This window comes from Schistocerca serialis, chromosome 2 (assembly GCF_023864345.2).
Source record: "Schistocerca serialis cubense isolate TAMUIC-IGC-003099 chromosome 2, iqSchSeri2.2, whole genome shotgun sequence".
NCBI lineage: Eukaryota > Metazoa > Arthropoda > Insecta > Orthoptera > Acrididae > Schistocerca > Schistocerca serialis.
The window spans coordinates 911,556,315-911,580,021 of NC_064639.1; the positions used below are offsets into that span (position 1 = coordinate 911,556,315).

Sequence of the window (23,707 nt, forward strand, 5' to 3'; positions counted from 1 at the left end):
GCGAAAGGCAAAGGTCCTGAGTTCGAGTCTCAGTCGGGCACACAGTTTTAATCTGCCAGGAAGTTTCATATCAGCGCACACTCCGCTGCAGAGTGAAAATCTCATTCTCTAATCTAATCTAATCTAAACGATACACTAACTATCTAGGAGATGGTGATTCTATGGGATATAAAGCTGTAGAGGAACTCAAACCTTATGGCAATGAAACTCACATTAAAAAAACAGGAGTGCATTGGACATGTGCAGAAGTGCATGGGGGATCGCTTGCACAAACTAAAGCAGACATTAGGATCCCAGAAGCTTAGTGATGGTAAGACCCTTGGAGGAAGAGGAAGATTGACAGATGAAGCAATTGATAGATTGTAGAGGTATTATGGGAGTCAATTAGGCAAAATACAAGAAGCATTGAGCATATGAGGAGAGCAGTATGGATATCATTTTTTCTATAGTGCATCAACAAATGAGCACCCTCAACATGCACTGTGCCCCACAGGTAATGACTCATGGTGTAAGTACCAGTCAGGAAAGGAATTTGCCCATAAAAACAGTTTGCCAAATGCTGTAATTAAGCACATATTCAGAGATTTATCACAGGCAAGTTTATTGGAAAAATGTTTACATGGGTAAACACAAAATCCAAATGAAAGTGCAAATAATTTAATTTGGATTAGGATTCCCACGAGCATGTTTGTACAGATAAAAACATTGCATTTTGGAGTGTATGATGCAGTGGCAACATACAATTAAGGAAACATTATCAAATGTGATGTGCTGAAACATTTAGGTTTCCAACCAGGACACAACACCATTTTCACAATGCGCCTAATTGATGAAGAAAGGCTAAGAGGTGCAGGAAGAAGAGACAAAAGCGTACAACATGCAGCAAAGAAAAGACCAGTGAAAAGGAAACTAACACTGGGAAAAGAAGAGGATGCTGATAGTCCATCATATGGGGCAGGAATGTATTAAGAAGCTTTGGAAGCCATTTCCTGTAACTTTAAAATTTTCATCTTTGTGGAACATTTTCTCAAAAACTGCTAACAGTATATCAATGAAATTTAGACACAATATTGTTTACTTTGATGGGGAAGTTTGGGTTGGTTACACCAAACAACACTCCCATTTTGCACTAGTTCGTTTATTCATCTGAACACATCAAAGACTTACAAAGAACTAACATGGCAGAACTGCCCAAAGATAATCTTAGCTTAGTTCAAAGACGATACTCAGATCGATGCTGGTGTTGACCTCATCGGTGCCACATACTTCCTTTTCCTTCATTTTTATAACAAATTGTAAAAAAATATTGTATAATTCAAGAGTTATAGAAGAAAAAGTGCAAAATTTTAGAGAAAAAAATAAGCATCTGTTTTAAAAAATTGTAAAACAAAAACCAATAAATATTTCTTAACATGGCATTATAACTTTGTAGAAAAATATTCACTGAACATGTAGTCCAAATTTCAGAGCAATATGTTTAATGGCTTTAGAAAAAATGTTCGTTCTATTTGCAAAAATTAACATGGAGGAGATGGATAGTTCCGGCTCCCCTTAAAAGACAGTGCAGTTGTTGCAGAAGACTATATGTATGTGTGATATGACTTTTTACAAATGATTTAATCTGATAATTATTTTTTCATGATTAATTCTGTGGGATACAAAGTGTTACACAGTAACTTAGTTCATTAAAATATTGGAACAATTGGGATAGCACTGTCATACCTCATTATTACTGGTGCTCTCTTGTTCACTGTGTTTTGATATGTGGTTTACAGTGAGTCTCTCTTCACTCCAGTAACTCTACAGTTTTTCAGTTTTCTTGTTTACTATATACTTTTTTCTTAACAAAGAAATTTTAAAGCTTTTTTTTTTTTTAAAAAAGAAATCTGTATCCATTTTTACACTTGTGTGTGTGATAGTGTGCTCCACTTTTCCCCTTTACACAGTTCATATGTTGGTGCTCCTTTTCTATATGGCATAGTGTCAGTTTAAGTGACAAATTATTTGTGAAACTCTAATATCAGCTGTTAGATCTATCAGTCACAGTTCTGAAGCAATAACTGAAATGTACTTCATATTTGTAATAATATGGATAGCAGCAAATGAAATTTCAAGCAAAGTGTAACTAACATAATGTCTCCCAAAAAGTATTATTTTCTTGAATTGAATCCTTCTCATTTTCAGCATTACTTAACAATGATTGGAGCTATAGTATCAATTCCTTTTATTCTATGTCCTGCACTCTGCATGAAAGAAGACGATCCTGCAAGGGGACACATAATATCCACAATGATATTTGTTACTGGAATAGTAACATTCCTGCAGACAACGTTTGGCTGTCGGTAAGAATCTGATAGCTTCAGCTCTCTAATTACATTGAGTGTAATGTAAAGAAATTTGTGTTAGTGTCTTTCATTGGACTGAAATGTAATATGGGGTGCTAACAACTGCAATTTAATGAAATTCTTCTTGTCATATTTCGACAGTTATTGATTTGGCAGGGTTTTGGGTAAGGTAATGAAGAAGTCACAGTGCATGGGAGTAGAAATATGACTCTTTACTGTTACTGATTTTCATACATTTAAGTACAGTACAGTTCTTCAGATTCATTAAAATGGGACAAATCATCACAACAGAGTGACAGTTGTTCAGAAGATTGCAAAAGTGGAGAGAGTCTGTCTGCATGAGCTATACATGAATTATTAGTTATCATGTCCAGCTCATAATCAGAGGTTGTTATGTGTGGCCTTAAACATAGATTATTTGTAAGTAATAAAGTATGACACACTGTAGCATATTTTCTTTAAACAGTATTAAATAAGCAGAATGAAGAACTCACAGAAAGAAGGTCACTTGGTGGCCTTTTGCACCACATAATTATCTCTCACATGGAACATATCATAACTAAGAGACTGATGAAAACCATGTAGGCTTGCAGGAGTGAACTAAGCAAGTGCTAACAGCAAACCATGAAATGTAATGATATGTATAGAAAAAGAAATCTGTGAGGAAACAGTCACTATAATCTTGGGAGCCATGTCATTAATGGAATGCCATAAGAAGATAGGTGTTTGATCATAAAATGCAGGCTTTAATTTCCAGTTTTTATGTCCTTGATAGCATCAGGTGTTTTCTGAATGTGGGCTAAAGCACATTTTTGTGCCTCACGTTTCATCTCTTACTGTGGTAGGAGACTACATCGCAGGTACTAATATACAACTTAGACTACAGTCCAGTTCCCATGTAAACAATTTCCCCAAGGCCTGGTGTTGTCTGATATGATTCATCAGCAACAGTTGCACAAAGAATTGTTAACTAATATTTTGTAGGTTACTCTTGGCTCTAAATCATTAATGTCACAAGTTCAGAAACATAACATTAGATTACATATAAACCTTTATGTGACCCATACTAATTCTAAACTCCGCCAGAAAAGAATATTTCATATGGCCTTGACAGGTTTACGTTAACTACTGAAAACCCTTTTCTGCAACCTACACTGAATGAGATTCTCGTTGAACAGTGCTCAGGTTCACACTCACATTCAGTAGAACATGAGCTGCTCAAAGCAGTGCTTAGGTTCGAATCCAAAACCACTAAATGCCAATGAAGTAGTTAGAAAATGTAAAGGTTATATTCAGTGTTTGTACCTGCCAGAAAATGGGAACTAGTGACTTCACTGAAGAAGTTATGGTACAACCATTTTGTAAACACAGCAAAGTCCATAAACAACAGAATATGAGCCATCCAGTGAAAAATCCATACAACACTGGGCTATCATGATGCATTCCAGCTGCCAGAGGCTGTGGTCATGTGTGCGTGAGTTGCGCGCGCGCGCGTGCGTGTGTGTGTGTGTGTGTGTGTGTGTGTGTGTGTGTGTGTGTGTGTGTTGTCTATTTTCAACGAAGGCCTTGTTGGTCAAAAGCTCATTTTATGTTTTTACATAGTTTGCAATCAGAAGTCCCGTATCTTCCCACATAAAATTGGTGTCACAAAGTGTGCAACCAGTCAGACTAGATAAAGATGTAACCCAGACATATGTGATATTCCTCTCAGACAATTCAGCCAATGTGCCCAAAGATTTCTTGCAAAGTTCTTGTCATGGAACCAGCAACCACCCAGCCCTCCTCCCGCAATATTAGTAACATTGCTATATTTTATGATTTCCTTAAGAAGCAGGTTTTGGTGCAGACAGTATAGGCTAAAATTGACAATGTAATGTTATTGTTACAATTGTTCTATCTGCAAAAAAATTGAGCTATGCTTTGGTAGAGAAGTCCCTTATTCTACAACACATAACAAATTGAATCAGGCTAAAGTTAAATAAACTTGCAATGCCCATTGTTAAACTGAACATAATTTTGTTCCTGTTATCTCTAAACACACACTTCAGCATGTCTACACCTCATGAGTATTTCCTACTAAATTTAGATATGTATTTCATATATTGTGCCCAACGCAGATGCAACAATAGTTCATAAAACTGTGTAGGCAGGTAAAGACTCAGTTTACAGCTGGAAACAGTTTAACCAGATGCATAACTGTTGGTATTTCATGACTCTGTGACGTTCATCAGCTTTATTTCTTCATTAATTGTCCTCAGTGTCGACATACTGCATTGTTATACTGGCTGAAAAATGGGGGACGGAAGTTCAGTATTGACTACTTATTAAATCATGTAGCTGACAATTACACAATTTTGTTTCACGGTTCTTTACTTCTACAGCTCACAACCCCCCTCCCCCCCTGCTCCCCATTGCACCAGTTCACTATTGATAAATGTTGATAAGCCTCATTAACAGATTTCAGGCAAACATCAGCATTCTGCTACAATAGTTTGCTGTTGAACATCTATGAGCAGTAAAGAACATAACCACACAGTTAACAGTTCTTGCAGAATAATATGGTACGTGTGACACTATTTCTCAAATAAATTGAACAGACATTGTCATTAATTGTTTTAACACATGGTCTATTTGTGTTACACTTATTCCACTGTTAAGTTGATGCAGTGTTGTTAATTTAACCAATACACAATTCCCGTCTATAAATCGGCCATGGACTGACTGTCTTGGGCCCAAAAATCAGTTGTTTAGATATCTTCACAATAATGGGCACTGAAACTATACATTGTTTGGTGTTTAAGTTACAGAAATCACACTTAAAACAAAACTCATTCAATTAACTGAATACATCAAAGATTTCCTTCTTTTTGATATTTTCTTCTATTACAAAGATTAGGCTGAATTATTTGTTTAAATAATGAAATTAACAGATTTAGTTATACAAACAATACTTTTGACAAACCTGGTAATTATTTTGGAATTAATTAAGGGCTGATTGTGCTAATATGTTTTCGAATAGAGACAAATAAATACCTTAAGAATCCTCATAGCTCCTCTTCCAAATGTTTATAACAAGCACAGAATTTATATTTGTTTATAAGTCAATATTAGAATTAGACCTGATGGTGTATTCCTTAAGACTGAGGACCAATCTTTCTCTTTCATAGAAATGCAGATTATACTCATGCATGTTAATGGTAATTAGGCAAAAATGGCAAATAAATGAATTTAAGGAGGCAGATGGCAAAACAAGACAGGAAGTAGAGAGATCCCAGCCTGCTTTGTCACAACTCAAGATGCAGCCACAGAAAACAAGCAAAAAAAGGTGCCCAAAACTGTAAAAAACTATGATGTGTAAGGATATAGGATCCCCTCAATGTCTTAATTTGAACTCTGATGTCTCTTTATATACAGGGTGTTTCACAATTCATGTTACACACTCCTAGAGGTAGAAGAGGGAACTTAGTAGATGAAGTTTCACATGAGAACCCATGTCCAGAAACCTTTAATTTTCACGTTCCAAGGAAAATAAGAGCTACTCAGTCACACGCTAGATGCTGCTTAGACAGTTCACCTGTTATGGTGTGCTACCCGCATTCATGAATGGTATGATGATGTGATGTTGTGTGATGTACTCTGTTTCCATCTGCCTTGTTTCCATGCTTCCCGGTGACACATAAGTTGACATTATGGTAAGCAGTATTGCGGTAAAAAGATGCCCAAGTAAATGTTCGCAGAGTAAACCGATGTGTTGTTAATTTACAGTGAAGCTCATTGTAATGGAAGAGAAGCTCAGCATCTGTACCACAAATACTTTCCAAATCGTGTGTCTCTACCTCGTCCCATGTTTGTCAGAGTAGAACAACAGCTGCAGGAAAGTTGAGAATTCACAAAAGACAATGCACTGTCATATTGGAACCGGAAATGTTTCATCAAGTTGAGGAGAGCCCATTGAGGAGTACTCAAGCCATTGCACATGACTTGCATGTGTCTCACTGATCTGTTTGGTGTGTTTGGTGTGTTCCATATGAACAGCAACTCCACCCATATCACCCTCAGAAAGTACACGCCATGTTCTCAGTGTATTTTGTCCCATGTGACAATTTCTGTACTTGGCTTTTACACCATTGTGTGGCTTTTTCTCAGTTTCCAAGGTGAATTTTGTTCCCTGCTGAAGCACATTTCAAAAGGGAAGGTGTTTTGAATCCTCAGAATAGCCACATTTGGCAGTGAGACAACCCCAAAGCCACGTGAGCACAAAGATTTCAGCACACCTTTAGCATCTGTGTCTGGAGAGGTATCTGAAATGGTCATGTGATTGGGCTGTACAGCCTTCCTTCCCACCTAACAAGTGCCAGGTACTTGATGTTTCTACAACTGCTAGTGGAGTTTTTGGAAGATGTGCCCTTGGACAGCATAATAGTGCAGCAATACATTTTGCAATTTGCTTTTAGAATCATCTGAACATAGTTTATGGGGACAGGTGGATCGATTCAGGTGGATGATATGCTAAGCCACCAAGATCCCCAAATTTAATCCCTTTAGACTTCTTCTTGTGGGGCCACATGAAGAGTCTTGTTAATGAGACGCCTGTCCATTAGGAGGAAGATCTGGTTGCACTGATCATGGCTGTCGCAGATATGATTAGCCATATGCCATGCATATTGGACAGAGTTTATGCAATTCTACTGCCCAGATACATTGTGTACCCCAACTTTATGATTGTCATATTGAACAGCTGTTGTAAAATCTCAATAAATAGGAGTGAAATCTGTATATTATCTTTTCTTTGTAACATGAAAATGAACCATTTCCAGAGATGGATTCCTATGTAAAACTTGATACGTTCCCTGTACAACCTCTAGAAGTGTTTAACATGAGCTCTGAAATACAATATATAATTGCCCATGAGATGTGTGGCTAATAGTACAGCCTTGTTTAAAAATAACTGTGGTATTCATTAGATGAAGAAACAAGAATGAAATCCACTTCTTCACTAATCAGCTGTTATTCAGCTGGCTCTGATGATGTTTCAAACAGATTATTAAAAACTGTTTTTTGAATGGCCCACACCAGAGCTCAGCATGTTTTACTGACAAAATGTAGCAATGCTTGTCTATGGAACTGGCAATAAGAATACCACTTGTAATTACAGACTCATTTCTCTCATTGGAGTCATTTCATAAATCTTTGAGAAAGTGGCCTACATTAATTTACTGACTGATTTATATGAGTAGAAATTGTTAACTGCTTCTCAGTTCAACTCTTATGTAGGATTCTCCACAGAGAAATCCATATAACACCTCACAAATGGACTCATGGTAGAACTAAACAAGAAAAATTAAACTGTGACCTTTTCAAAGCCTTTGATCACTAAACTCTACTCATCAGATTAAACTTTTATTGCATTATTGACATCTCTACAGCGTGAATGGAGTCTTACCTTCACAACAGAAAGCAGAATGTCACATTGACAGACTGTGTCACAGTAATAAAACCATTCTGAGACTGGGGGAACATAACATTTTGGGTCCCACAATGATCAGTGATGGGTTCACATAATTGTGCAAGTACTCTTCCAATGTTTCTAAAGGGTGGTTAAAAACTTTGGTGTTGTTGATGACATAAGTATACTGTAATACTCTTCTCAAGCTAGATCTGTCACTCTGTTATAGGCTAGTTGAGAGTAATGAACATATACACGAAGTGGAGTGAGTGCTATCCCTACTGCAAGGCATATGAGGAGTGTTATTAATGGTGAATGCTCAGCATCCGACTTTATACTTGCCCACTTGAAATATGAGTCAGCATTGGTGCACTTGTTGCATATTAAAAACCAATGTTGCACATTGAGATTATTATTGGGAAGCAATTCTTACAAATTTTTAATAGTACTGCTTACCTTTTCTCCTGGTGTGAATAATAATTATTTACCATTGGCACCAGCATCTATATCAAAACACAACTTTTGTGTATTTATTTGTTGTTTTATATTCTTCCAAAAGGACATCAATAATAATTGTAGATGACAGGCCTTCCTGTATATTCAAAACATTGCCCATATTGAAAACGGCATACTGACTTTGCAATACAGATGCTGAACTGAAATTAAAGACTCAAAAAATGTATACATGAGAGAGACAAATAGATGAAGTTTACATGTCTAAAAGGAAGTGTCACTCACCACCACCTGCATTTGGCACACTTTTTGTCCATAGATTCTATTTCACATGTGAAAGTTCTAGAAATTTATAGTTTTCTAATTGAAAAGTAAACTTTTACAAAATTATTTATTTTTGGAGTCTGCTATTTTATTGTTATGAAATGGTATTTGTATTCTGAAACTTACATTGTAATTTATTATGGAAAATTCCAGAAAACAAAACTTTTGTTTCTTTATTTATTCCAGAAAACAAAACTTTTGTTTCTTTATTTACAAACTGATTTTGATGATTTTTCTTTAAATTTAACATGTTAGATTCAGAAGATATGTAATTAAGTACTGAACAATAAGCTCATTTCAGAAACTTCTAAATAAAGTCTTCATAATTTTGGAGATGTTTCTCATTAAGTGTCCATCAGAAAAGAAAAACAAATGATTGTTTGCATCAACAACACATACTTTTACCCTTTTCAGTTTCAAACTGAATTAATAATAATAATAATGAAATGAAGAACTTCGTGGAATAAAACATTCTTACACAACATTTGAACTAACTTTCTCCTGAATTACTAAACTAAAAAAGTAAAATCAAAAAATGGAAAATCCAGGATAGAATGTAACAATATTATGAAAAGGACAGTTGCTACTCACCATATAGAAGAGATGCGAAGTTGCAGATAAGATACAATTAGTGCTTGGTATCATACATTTCATATTCAGAATTTAGCCACTCCTTTTATGCTTTACAACCTGATGACTAGTTGGACAGTTGAAATATTGTTGAAATATTGTGTCAGCTTGACTTGAAGATCCAGCTGCAAACCCAAGAAGAGTGTCACAAGATATTTTGCTGGGAAAGCTTATTAAGTCACATAAAGATACTAGTCAAAGATCTAAACATAGACTTAGCAGAAACAGCTGAGATAATAACTGAATTGGTCTACAAGTGGTTCACAGCAAGATGATTGTCTTAATACTCAGAAAGACTCATATTATGCTATTTAAGAGATACATTAATGATGTGCTAGCACAGAAGTAGACATTATTGAACATACACCAGATGTAGCAAATGTGCAAAATTCCTTGTCAACCATCTGGATAACATGTTACATCAGAGTGATCACATAGATAAACTAACCAAAAAGCTCAGTTCTGCATGTTTTACTCTTAGAAATACCACCCATTACATGAAGCTGAAAATATGAGTGTTGGATTATTTTGCATATCTTTCACCTATGTTCTTTCTGCCTTGTGGGATCATCTTCTGGAGCAATGCAACTAAAGTCAGGAAAGTCTTTCAGAAGCTTTTGATTGTGTATACCACAAAATATTATTAGAAAACATTAAATGTTCTGGCATACGGGGGAAAGTGGCAGATAACATAAAATCATTCATGGAAAATAGAGAGCAGTGTGTAAAAATAAAACAAAATGTGAACAACACTATTACAAATGGTTGCTCAAATTTGTCTTTGTTAAATATGTTGTACATATAGAAAGAGCCTGGAGATACAAGACGGTATCAGATAGATTATATAATTGTAAGAGAGAGCTTTAGGAACCAGGTTTTAAAATGTAAGACATTTTCAGGGGCAGATTTGGACTCTGACCACAATCCATTGGTTATGAACTGTAGATTAAAACTGAAGAAACTGCAGAAAGGTGGGAATTTAAGGAGATGGGACCTGGATAAACTGACTAAACCAGAGGTTGTACAGAGTTCCAGGGAGAGCATAAGGGAACAATTGACAGGAATGGGGGAAAGAAATACAGTAGAAGAAGAATGGGTAGCTTTGAAGGCTGAAATAGTGAAGGCAGCAGAGGATCAAGTAGGTAAAAAGACGAGGGCTAATAGTAATCCTTGGGTAACAGAAGAAATATTGAATTTAATTGACGAAAGAAGAAAATATAAAAATGCAGTATATGAAGCAGGCAAAAAGGAATACAAACGTCTCAAAAATGAGATCAACAGGAAGTGCAAAATGGCTAAGCAGGCATGGCTAGAGGACAAATGTAAGGATGTAGAGGCTTATCTCACTAGGGGTAAGGTATATACTGCCTACAGGAAAATTAAAGAGACTTTTGGAGAAAAGAGAACCACTTGTATGAATATCAAGAGGTCAGATTGAAACCCAGTTCTAAGCAAAGAAGGGAAAGCAGAAAGATGGAAGAAGTATATAGAGGGTCTATACAAGAGCGATGTTCTCGAGGACAATATTATGGAAATGTAAGAGGATGTAGATGAAGATGAAATAGGAGATATGATACTGTGTGAAGAGTTTGACAGAGCACTGAAAGACCTAAGTTGAAACAAGGCCCTGGGAGTAGACAACATTCCATTACAATTACTGACAGCCTTGGGAGATCCAGTCCTGACAAAACTCTACCATCTGGTGAGCAAGATGTATGAGACAGGCGAAATACCCTCAGACTTCAAGAAGAATATAATAATTCCAATCCTAAAGAAAGCAGGTGTTGACAGATGTGAAAATTACTGCACTGTCAGTTTAATAAGTCACAGCTGCAAAATACTAACACAAATTTCTTGCAGACGAATGGAAAAACTGGTAGAAGCTGACCTCGGGGAAGATCAGTTTGGATTCCATAGAAATATTGGAACACATGAGGCAGTACTGACCCTGCAACTTATCTTAGAAAATAGATTAAGGAATATTGACTGGAATACTCTCTTCCAAATTCTGAAGGTGGCAGGGGTAAAATACAGGGAGCAAAAGGCTATTTACAATTTGTACAGAAACCAGATGGCAGTTATAAGAGTTGAGGGACATGAAAGGGAAGCAGTGGTTGAGAAGGGAGTGAGACAGGGTTTTAGCCTCTCCCCGATGTTATTCAATCTGTATATTGAGCCAGCAGTAAAGGAAACAAAATAAAAATTCAGAGTAGGTATTAAAATCCATGGAGAAGAAATAATAACTTTGAGGTATGCTGATGACATTGTAATTCTGTCAGAGACAGCAAAGGACTTGGAAGAGCAGTTGAACGGAATGGACAGTGTCTTGAAAGGAGGATATAAGATGAACATCAACAAAAGCAAAATGAGGATAAAGGAATGTAGTCAAATTAAGTCAGGTGATAAAGAGGGAATTAGATTAGGAAATGAGACACTTTAAGTAGTAAATGAGTTTTGCTATTTGGGGAGCAAAATATCTAGTGATGGTCAAAGTAGGGGATATATAAAATGTAGACTGGCAATGGCAAGGAAAGCGTTTCTGAAGAAGAAGAATTTGTTAACATCGAGTATAAATTTAAGTGTCAGGAAGTCATTTCTGAAAGTATTTGTATGGAGTGTAGTCATGTATGGAAGTGAAACATTGATGATAAACAGTTTGGACAAGAAGAGAATAGAAGCTTTTGAAATGTGGTGCTACAGAAGAATGCTGAAGATCAGATGGGTAGATCACATAACTAATGAGGAGGTATTGAATAGAATTGGGGAGAAGAGGAGTTTGTGGCACAACTTGACTAGAATAAGGGATCCATTGGTAGGACATGTTCTTAGGCCTCAAGGAATCACTAATTTAGTATTGGAGAGCAGTGTGGAGGGTTAAAAATTGTAGGGTGAGACCAAGAGATGAATACACTAAGCAGATTCAGAAGGATGTAGGTTGCAGTAGTTACTTGGAGATGAAGAAGCTTGCACAGGATAGAGTAGCATGGAGAGCTGCATCAAACCAGTCTGAGGTCTGAAGACCACAGCAACAACAAATATGGAGTGGTTCAAGGATTAGTGCTGGCACCACTACTTTTTTATGATAAATGTAAATGATATGCTTAAAATAGTGGGTGGAAATGCTGTCATATATGCAGATGACACTTCATTTGTTATAAGTAGTATTTCAACAGACGACTTACAAAAGGATGATCCTCTAAATGCTGCCTTGAAAGCAGATGACACTTCATTTGTTATAAGTAGTATGTGTCTTACATCTACATCTACACTCTGCAAACCACCATGAGTTGCATGGCAGAGGGTGTGTCCCATTAGAGTTTCTGCCTTCTTTATTCATGTATGGATCATGGGAAGTATGATTGTTTGATGCTGCTGTGCCTGCAGTAATTATTCTAGTCTTATCCTCATGATCCCTATGTGAGTGATACTTAGAGGGTTGTAGTATATTCCTAGAGTAATCATTTAAAGCTGGTTCTCGAAACTTTGTTAATAGTCTTTCTCAGGATAGTTTACATATGTCTTTAAGAGTCTTTCAGTTCAGCCCCTTCCACAGATTAAACAACCTGTGACTACTTGTGCTGCCCTTCTCTGTATACATTCAATATCTCCTGTTGGTCCTATCAGGAACAGGTCCCACACACTTCAGCAACATTCTACAACTGGTTGTGTGAGTGATTTGTAAGCAATCTCCTTTGTAGAATGATTGCAATTTCCCAGCATTCTACCAATAAATCAAAGTCTGACACCTGCTTTACCAATGACTGAACTTATGTGACCATTCCATTTCATATCCCTACAAAGTATAACACCCAGAATGAGATTTTCACTCTGCAGCAGAGTGTGCGCTGATATGAAACTTCCTGGCAGATTAAAACTGTATGCTGGACTGAGGCTCGAACTCAGGACCTTTGCCTTTCACAGGCAAGTGCTCTACCAACTGAGCTACCCAAGCTTGGCTCATGCCCTGTCCTCACAGCTCTACTTCTGCCAGTATCTCGTCTCCTACCTTCCAAACTTTACAGAAGCTCTCCTGCGAACCCAGGTTTTTTTTTTTTTTTTTTTTTGTATTAATATTGTCTGCAAGGTCATTAATATACAACGTGAACAGCAAGGATCTCCACATACTTCCCCAGGGCACATCTGAAGTTCTTCTAGATCTAATGATGATTCTCCATCCAAGATAACATGCTGTGTCTTTCTTACCAAAAAGTCCTCAGTCCAGACACAAATTTCACTTGATATGCCATATATTCATACATTTGCAATAAGTGTAGGTGTGGTACTGAGTGAAATGCTTTTTGGAAATCAAAAAATACAGCATCTTTCTGATTGCCTTGATCCAAAGATTTCAGTATGTCATGTGTGAAAAGTTCAAGTAGTGTTTCACATGATCGATGTTTTTGAAATCCAGCTGGTTGGCATTGAGTAGATCATTCTGTTCAAGATACCTCATTATGTTTGAACTCAGAATATCTCCTAACATTCTATAACAAATCAATGTCAAGGATATTGGATGGTAGTTTTGCAGACCACTTCTATTATCCTTCTTGTGGACAGGTGTGATCTGTGCCTTTTCTCAAGAACTGGTCATGGATTTTTGTTTGATTGATCTACAATATAGATCATAGTTAGAATAGGGCTAACTCAGCTGAAAATTCAGTATGGGGATTCAATCGGACCCTGGAGCTTTGTTCAATTTTAACAATTTGAGCTATTTCTCAACACCACTGATAGTAATACTTACTTCATTCATTGTTTCAGTGGTACAAGGATTAAATTGGGGTAATTCTCCTGGGTTTTCCTATGTAAAGGAACATTTGAAAAAAGTGTTCAGCATTTCAGCTTTTTCTTTGCAACCCTCAATTTCAGTTCCTGTCTCATTCACTAGGAACTGGACGCTAACTTGGTTCCCCTAACAGCCTTATACATATGTCCAGAATTTCTTTTGGTTCTGTGATAGATCACTTGACAATATTCTGCTACAGTAGTCATTGAAGGAATCATGCATTGCTCTGATGACAACCAAATGTGTTTCATTCAGCATCTCTCTGTCTGTAGCCTATGTTTTATTTTACACTATTATGCAGCAATCTCTGTTTCTTTAGAAGTTTCTTTACAGTGACTGTGTACCATGGAGGTTCCCTTCCATTATGAACTGTTCTACTGGGTACGTATCTGTCCAGTGCATGGTCAACTATTCTTTTAAATGTGATCCAGAGTTCCTCTATGTGCTCCTGCACTGTGCTGAGTGTTTCAAGTTCCACATTGATATAAGACGCTATTTTTTATGTAGTTTACTGTACGAAATTCCAGAACTTTCTCCACAAAATTTTTCTGTGCTTCTCTGTTACTTATTGTGGATGTTATCCTTTGAAATAGTCTCCTCCACAATTGATACACTACTCCCAATGCTGTTCCCACTTCCGGAAGCAGTCTTGGTATGCCTCTTTCTGGATAGCACAAAGTGCCAACTGAGAATTTTCTTTCCATCTCGTCCATCATTGCAAATCTTCACCTTTTCAACAGTGGTTTCAGCTTTTAGCCAGGTCTGAAGAATGCAGAGGATGAGGCAGCACAGTGTTTTCATTTATTGTGCATTAGTCACGCACCAAAAGTTCACCTTTTCAACAGTGGTTTCAGCTTTTAGCCAGGTCTGAAGAATGCAGAGGATGAGGCAGCACAGTGTTTTCGTTTATTGTGCATTAGTCACGCAACAAAAGGGATGAACATGTGGGTGGGTTATTGTGTTTCAAGAGTCATGAATTGTCTCACCACGTTTCAGGCATTTCCTTCTCACATTTTCCTGCAGGCATTGCAACACATGCCAGTGGTAGCATCAATTGACAGTCTGTCCCTGTGGCATGAATTCATGATGAACTAATTCTTCAAAGTCAAAGAAAACTTGAGCTGACCTGACGAGATTTTTTGGTCTTGGAGAACTTTCTCTGACCCATTGTGAAGACTGAATCTTGATCTCAACATCATAACCATAGATCCATAACTCTTCATCAGTTATGATTCTCTTAAGGGATATCTTGTTCTCACTTATGTAATCCAAAAGCTCTCCACAGGTTGCTAGGCAAAGGTTTTTCAGTCTTGACTTGTGAGCCATGTGACTAACGTAGGGGCAACATGATGCATTCCAAGATGCTGTGTCAGGACTTCATAACATGATCCAACTGAAATGTTACATTCTTCTGCAATCTCTTGGAAGTCAATTTTGATTGGCACACACAATTTCATTGATATCCTGACATGAGCACTGTCAGTAAACATCAAAGGACATCCTGAATAAGGGTCAACCTTAACTTTCATCTGACCATTTTTAAATCATGTGAACCATTTGTTACACCGAGTACAGCTTAAGCACTCATCACCGTAGACTCCCTGCATCATTTGGTGTGTCTCTGTAAGGGTTTCTTGAGTTTCACATAAAATTTAATCCAGGCACATTGCTCCTCTAACTCTGTCATTTTGAAGTTTGCAAACTGTTGACACAATGTTCTACTCATATACACAATGTAACACTCAATACAGCACTGAACAATAACTATCAGACATGCAATAATGAAACTTCCAGCAGATACACATTAAACACAGGTGGGTGCAGGGATGCCAACTGCACTTCATTCCAACACCCCATTGGTGCAAAATTATCACAACCACTTCATGGTCACTGATACCAGTTTTGACGTGGACATCCTCAATGATATCAGATCTATATGTTGCCATTAAATCCAACATATTTCCATCATGAGTGGGGTTCCTAACTATCTGTTACAGGTAGTTTTCAGAGGAGGCATTTAGTAAAGATTCACAGGATGTCTTGCCACACCCGCCACTAACAAAACTAATTTTCCCAATTAATTGGTGGATGACTCCACTAACAATTATAGTATGATTGGGAAACTTGATATGAGGTTTTCTCTAAAGTTTTTGGTTACATTGGGAGATGAGTCTGGTGGGCAACAGAAGGATCCAATTATCATTTTATGCCCATCCCCGATACTGAGTCTTGCCAAACAGTCCCACATGCAGCTTCAATTTTTAGCTCAGTGGATTTGATTTTCTTGTCTACTGTGACAAATACACCACTAACATCTCCCATTTGCCTATTTTTACCATATACACTTAAATTTTCCCCAAAAATCTCACAACTACCAATTTCAAGTTTCAGCCAGCTTTCTGCACCTAGTATTATGTGAGCTTCACTGCTTTTCATGAATGACTCAAACTCTGGCACTTTGTTGTTGTTTGCTTTGGCAGTTTACCATCAGGATTTTAATACTCTGACCTGTGCGAGGCATTTCTTTCAATCTTACCCTGATATTTCAGAGTGTCCTACAGCTATCATTATCTGGACTGCATGGATAGTCAAGTAACCCAAAACCCCTAGTGGGCACCCCAAACATAGTCAGCTATCTGATTAGCAGCCTCTAATGTGTAGTGCACAACTTACCCATTTAGGGAGACTCTGCAGTTCTCAGCTCCATGGTGCAAGACCAGGAAGTAGCAGCTTAGGTTGTCATAGAACTTTTGAAGTCTCTGGTTCAGTCCTTACACTTGTCTCAGAAACAAAGGCAACAATGTGGCAAGTTGTGAACTTCATTGAACCTTCACGTGCAAGGCTGGTCTTCTCAACCTATTCTGGCAGTCACTGGAATGACCCCCTCAGAGCCCAGCCAGCTGGTACCATTTGTTCCAGCGGGCACCACAGTCTGCAGTTTCACCCTGTTCTGTCAGTGGTTGCTAGAGTAGCCTCTTCAAACATGCTGAATGAGGCCCCCAGACATACACACTGAGTGCACCTAGTGTCCTGTCACTTGCTGCCATTTCCCTAAGGGGTACCATCATTCACTGTATGTTTAAACTGCTGATGATTAATAGACCTCTACCCTTTTGCATTTTCCTCCTTCTGATTCCAGACAAAACCAATTTCCCCAAAATGAGTGAATCAATCGCACTGGCTAAGTTTCAGTTTCAGTGAAAGGCAGCACCTCAAACTTGTTGGTTAGGGGGTCAGTACAACACCCTGAGTCCTGCCTCGTCCTCGTCTACCCTCTACAGGACGCCTAGGTCTACTATTGACATGCCAGTTTCAGTCAAGTGGATGAGTAATGACAGATCCTGTGCTTTCTGCAGAGGGGACAGGATTTACAGGAGAGGATAGCCCTTGAGGTACCACTTATATAGGTATCACAGATACACGGCTCTCCGGAGCTCTTCCAACACATCAATTTGTAGCAGCTGCCAATCATTTGACAGTGGTCAGAGCGATTTCCAGCTGCTTATGGACATCAACCAATTCATCCCATGTTCGAGAACAACATTCACAATGGGGCTGGATTATGGCTCGTGCAGTGCATTACAAGGCAGTGAACAAATAACTTTAACTTAAGCTCACTGATTTTTAATCTGTTAAGCTAAATATTTGCTAATTCCCTATAAGAATTGAAGCAAATACACAACACGGGATTTCTATCAGGGCAACACAAAAACCTGTGGCAAATCTTACTGGTTTCTTAAAACATTTTGATGTTAATTATAGTTATCAGCAAACTCAAAAACAGAGTTAGTTTATGATTAATGCTGATAATATATAGGGCTACTCTTCTTCAGGGGAAAACTCAATGTAATGTAATATCTTAGTTAGAAAATCTAATACAGCAACTAAATCACAAATGCCGATTTGCTACAAACAAAAGCTTCTCTAAATCTGGAAAAAAAAAAATTATTTCAGAGGAAACAATCTTTTTATAAATGTAAATAAAAGCACATATATGCAAATACATGTAGACAAAACACCTGATGTGAGCAACATTACTGTCAATCTTGGAGACTTGGAACTAAAAGAGACAGAAAATTATAAGTTCCTGGGTTTGGCAGTGGATAACTGTTTGACATGGGGGAAGCATATAAATAATATTTGTTGTATAAAGTGAGTTCAAGTATATTTCTAATGAGAAAAATGTTACAGACAATAAACACACAAATGCTGCTAACAATGTAATAATGGACTAGCTCATTCACAAATTTCATATGGTATCCCACTCTTGTGAAATTCTGGAAATACGCACATAAAAAGAGTACTAAAGCTACAAAAAAAGGCTGTAAGATGCATAACAAAATTACCTCCAAGAGATTCCTGCAGAAGTAAATTCAGGGAGCTAAACATATTAACAGTAGTGTCACTACACCCACAGGAAACAATTATTTATGTAAAAAGTAACTATGCTGCATTCTTAAACAGAAATACCCATAACTATAACACAAGAAATAAAACTGATAATGATATTGAAGTAAATCAGTTCAAATTAATTGACAAAGAGCCTATAAAAACAGGATGCCCTATATACAGCAGATTTCCAAATTAAAATGTCATTTCATTCAAATTTGTCCATACAGTGTAAAAGCATACCTCAAAGCAAAAAATTGATGTAATGGTTATTATGTAACTGTGCAAATATGTAAAAAACTTTCAGACAGGATAAAGTGACTTTTGTAATTATGTATGTATATCAATATTTTTTTGGATGTTTGTATTTTAGACCCTCTTTTAGAAAAAATCAGTCATTTTACTGATGTATGCATGTAGTTATGAATTTTTGAAATTTGCAATTCATTAAACTTGCTGTAAATCATCTGTAAACCAGTTCAATACCAATGTGCAGAATTGTCCACAGACATACATAAATAAATGAAAATAGGCACATGAATTCTATCAATTTTTTGCAGTCAGATGTTAGATTATTTCCTTTATTATTATTGTTATTTCTTTCCTTTCTCAGACGTTATGTCTGGTTAAAAATGGAAAGTGATGCGGACCTTGATCAAGCTTGACTTGCATTTACTGTATGGTATATGTTACATTGCATTTATGAACTTTCGGGTAATTGAAGATGTATCAATAATTACAGATTTCTGTAGTTGTATATATACGTTTGGATGTAGCTGTATTGCGTTGATGTACTGGTGGATATTGTGTGGTATGACTCCTGTAGTTGATAGTATAATTGGTATAATGTCAACTTTATCCTGATGCCACATGTCCTTGACTACCTCAGCCAGTTGGATGTATTTTTCAATTTTTTCTCCTGTTTTCTTCTGTATATTTGTTGTATTGGGTATGGATATTTCGATTAGTTGTGTTAATTTCTTCTTTTTATTGGTGAGTATGATGTCAGGTTTGTTATGTGGTGTTGTTTTATCTGTTATAATCGTTCTGATCCAGTATAATTTGTATTCATCATTCTCCAGTACATTTTATGGTGCATACTTGTATGTGGGAACATGTTGTTTCATTAGTTTATGTTTTATGGCAAGTTGTTGATGTATTATTTTTGCTACATTGTCATGTCTTCTGGTGTATTTTGTATTTGCTAGTATTGTACATCTGCTTGTGATGTAATCTACTGTTTCTATTTATTGTTTGCAAAGCCTGCATTTATATGTTGTGGTATTGGGAGCTTTAATAATATGCCTGCTGTAATATCTGGTGTTTATTGTTTGATCCTGTATTGCCATCATGAATCCTTCCATCTCATTGTATATATTGCCTTTTCTTAGCCATGTGCTGCATGCATCGTGATCGATGTGTGGCTGTGTTAGATGATACGGGTGCTTGCCATGTAGTGTTTTCTTTTTCCAATTTACTTTCTTTGTATCTGTTGATGTTATGTGATCTAAAGGGTTGTAGAAGTGGTTATGAAATTGCAATGGTGCAGCCGATGTATTTATATGAGTGATTGCTTTGTGTATTTTGCTAGTTTCTGCTCGTTCTATAAAGAATTTTCTTAAATTGTCTACCTGTCCATAATGTAGGTTTTTTTATGTCGATAAATCCCCTTCCTCCTTCCTTTCTGCTTAATGTGAATCTTTCTGTTGCTGAATGTATGTGATGTATTCTATATTTGTGGCATTGTGATCATGTAAGTGTATTGAGTGCTTCTAGTTCTGTGTTACTCCATTTCACTACTCCAAATGAATATGTCAATATTGGTATAGTGTAAGTATTTATAGCTTTTGTCTTGTTTCTTGCTGTCAGTTCTGTTTTCAGTATTTTTGTCAGTCTTTGTCTATATTTTTCTTTTAGGTCTTCTTTAATATTTGTATTATCTATTCCTATTTTTTGCCTGTATCCTAGATATTTATAGGCATCTGTTTTTTCCATCGCTTCTATGCAGTCGCTGTGGTTATCCAATAAGTAATCTTCTTGTGTAGTGTGTTTTCCCTTGACTATGCTATTTTTCTTACATTTGTCTGTTGTGAAAGCCATATTTATATCATTGCTGAATACTTCTGTTATCTTTAGTAATTGGTTGAGTTGTTGATTTGTTTCTGCCAGTAGTTTTAGATCATCCATGTATAGCAAATGTGTGATTTTATGTTGATATGTTCCAGTAATATTATATCCATAATTTGTATTACTTAGCATGTTGGATAGTGGGTTCAGAGCAAGGCAGAACCAGAAAGGACTTAATGAGTCTCCTTGGTATATTATACCTTAATCTGTATTGGCTGTGATGTGATATTATTTGAGTTTATTTGGATGTTAAGTGTGGTTTTCCAATTTTTCATTACTATGTTTAGGAACTGTATCAATTTAGGATCTACTTTGTATATTTACAATATCTGTAGTAACCATGAGTGGGGTACACTATCAAAAGCTTTTTGGTAATCAATATATGCGTAGTGTAGCAACTTTTGTTTAGTTTTAGCTTGATATGTCACCTCTGCATCTATTATCAGTTGCCCTTTACATCCTCTTGCTCCTTTGCAACAGCCTTTTTGTTCTTCATTTATAATTTTGTTCTGTGTTGTATGTGTCATTAATTTCTGTGTAATGACTGAAGTTAATATTTTGTATATTGTTGGTAGGCATGTTACGGGGCGATTTTTTGCTGGGTTTGCTGTGTCTGCTTGATCTTTAGGTTTCAGATAAGTTATTCCTTGTGTAAGTGTATCAGGGACTCTGTATCATTTTCCATGTGGCTAGCAGTGTCCTTACCATTGTGGACGGGCATAGGGTTCAAGCGTCATCCCCGCCCATGACAGCACTTGTCCGAGGCTTCATTAGTTCTGTCCTGAACCAACTAATCACACTAAAAGTGGGGTTAGCCCTATTAGTGGTTTGTTCTTTTCGTCGCCTTTTACGACTGGCAGAACATACCGGAGGCTGTTCTTTTCCCGGGCCTTCACGGGTTTTATTATTATTATTATTTCTTTCCTTTCTCAGATGTTATGTCTGGTTAAAAATGGAAAGTGATGCAGACCTTGATCAAGCGTGACTTCCTTTTAACTGTACGGTATATGCTACATTGCATTTAGGAACTGTGGGTTATTGAACATGTATCAATAATTAAGATTTCTGTAGTTGTATATAATTATAATTAATATTATTATTGATTATTATTATTACTATTATTAAATTTCAGGCTACCAATAGTGCAGGGAGGAACTATATCATTTTTGGTTCCTACACTTGCTATTTTGAGCCTTCCAACATGGAAGTGTCCGTCAGAAGAATTCATTACTTCTTTAAGTCCTGATGGACGGCAAGAACTTTGGCAAGTTCGAATGAGAGAGCTTTCTGGTGCAATAGCAGTATCTGCCTTGGTACAAGTTTTTATTGGTTATTTTGGTAAGTTATGTTTTTTATAAATGAAAAAATGTTTTTTTGTTATATTTTGTCTGTGTGTGTTGTATATTGAAAGATTTAAATTTGAGATAATAACTAGTTTCATTCCCAGACCTAACTTACTATCAACAGTAACACTTTAATACAGTAGCTGCTCCCAGTCTAAGATTCAATGGATGAATGAACCTGACTTACAAGTGATATGTTCTACACTAAATGCTTGTTCTATTGGGAAACATTGTCTGAGGTGAATTTGCAGCCATATATGGGTAGAATAAATACTTAATAGGTGATGTTAAACTGTGCCCACACACACAGAGTGACCTTCAGTATAAGTGGACAACCCCCCCCCCCCCCCCCCCCACTATCAAGTGCCAAAGGCCTCCTCAGAGACAGTGGATGAGTGCATAGGGCATAGGGCACCCTCTTTCTATTGGAGTGGAAAACTGCCTCTAAAGGAGGAGCAGCCACTAGATGTCCAGTGGCATAATGATCAAGAAGGCAAGTGGAGACCACCTGATTAAAATCCAATGATTGCAACATGAAAAGGCAAGAAATGAAAAATGTCATCAGCATCAGTTTAAGTCCAGGCCAAACAATGTGATATGTGTGACCTGAAGCACAGAAGTGAATGATCAGGCTCTGCATGGTCAATTTACTACTGGTCAACTAAGGACAGACTAATTTCACAAATGTAAAGCAATAGCTACATGGAATGTCAGTGGGTTACTTCAGAAAGGGTAACTTCACACTGTGGAACAAGAATTACAGAAGTATCAAAGTGACAGCTTTGGCTTGTCAGAAACTCACTGGAAAGGCTGTGGACATTTTGAAATGGAGAATCATGTCTTATACTTTGCCAGGGCAGATGTTACTGGTCAGAATGGAATCGCATTTCTTGTCAACCAGCATACGGCCCAATGTGTTGAGACATACAGATCCATCAACAAGAGAATATTGATGTCCATCCTCAACACCAAACCTTATAAATTATGTCTTATCCAGGTAAATCTACCCACCATTGTTTTGGATGACCAAGAAATTGAAGACTTCTATGCAAACAAAGAAGACACCATTACAGCCCTACAATAATGGGGAATTATGATTATTTTGAGATATTTCAATATGACCGTCAGACCCATTTAAATGGAAAACCACTTGTGAGAGATTGTGAGACAATATGGCCTCAGATTACACAATGAATGATGCAACTGATTGCTACTGTTTGCAACAGACAACAACTTTTCCGTAATGAACACCTTGTTTAAACATGACAAACATCATTTCTTTATGCAGACCTCCCCAAATGGACATTACAAGAACCACATTGACTAATCCTTGTTGAAAAGAGATGGAAACCTCTTTCCACAGAGTCAAAACAAAACCTAGTGCTGAATGCAGATATGATCACTGTCTACTGTGGCCCTACCTGAAAATTAAGTTGAGTAAACCACTGACTAAAATAAAGTCAAAAAGGCTGAAAACCCCTGATCCAATAATCTTCCAAGAAGTACTTTGAAGCACTGGACCACCTGACCTAGAGGGAAACTGTGACATAACTGGGATGAGGGCCAGAAAATGGGTCACAGATGCAGTAAACAAGATCACAAAAATGCAAAGATTAATATCACAGTGAAGCAACGACACTAGATGTCGAACTAAGCTTTGGCTCTGATTGGAAGATAACTTAACATCCAACTCACAGATCCAGAACAACAAGAACAACTTATGAAAAACATGAATAACAGAATTAAACATGCTTGCAGGAAAGACAAGAATAACAATATTAAGGAAATTTGACTAGAGCTAGAGGCACATGTAATGGAGAATGACAGTTCACAACTATACAACAAGTTGAAATACTTGGTGAGG

General features: G+C 37.0%; 1 protein-coding gene across 2 annotated transcripts in view; it reads left to right on the forward strand.

Moving 5' to 3' along the window:
- Positions 1 to 23,707, forward strand: part of LOC126458270 (solute carrier family 23 member 1) — a 228,800-nt gene that overhangs the window by 146,020 nt on the left and 59,073 nt on the right. For both annotated transcript variants that reach the window (XR_007585605.1, XM_050095196.1), the window contains exons 3-4: positions 2,185 to 2,342; positions 21,633 to 21,838. Coding sequence is in view for 1 of the 2 variants with exons in the window: in XM_050095196.1 (XP_049951153.1) it covers positions 2,185 to 2,342; positions 21,633 to 21,838 (364 nt within the window). In the remaining variant the exon portion in view is untranslated. The remainder of the gene's footprint in view (positions 1 to 2,184; positions 2,343 to 21,632; positions 21,839 to 23,707) is intronic.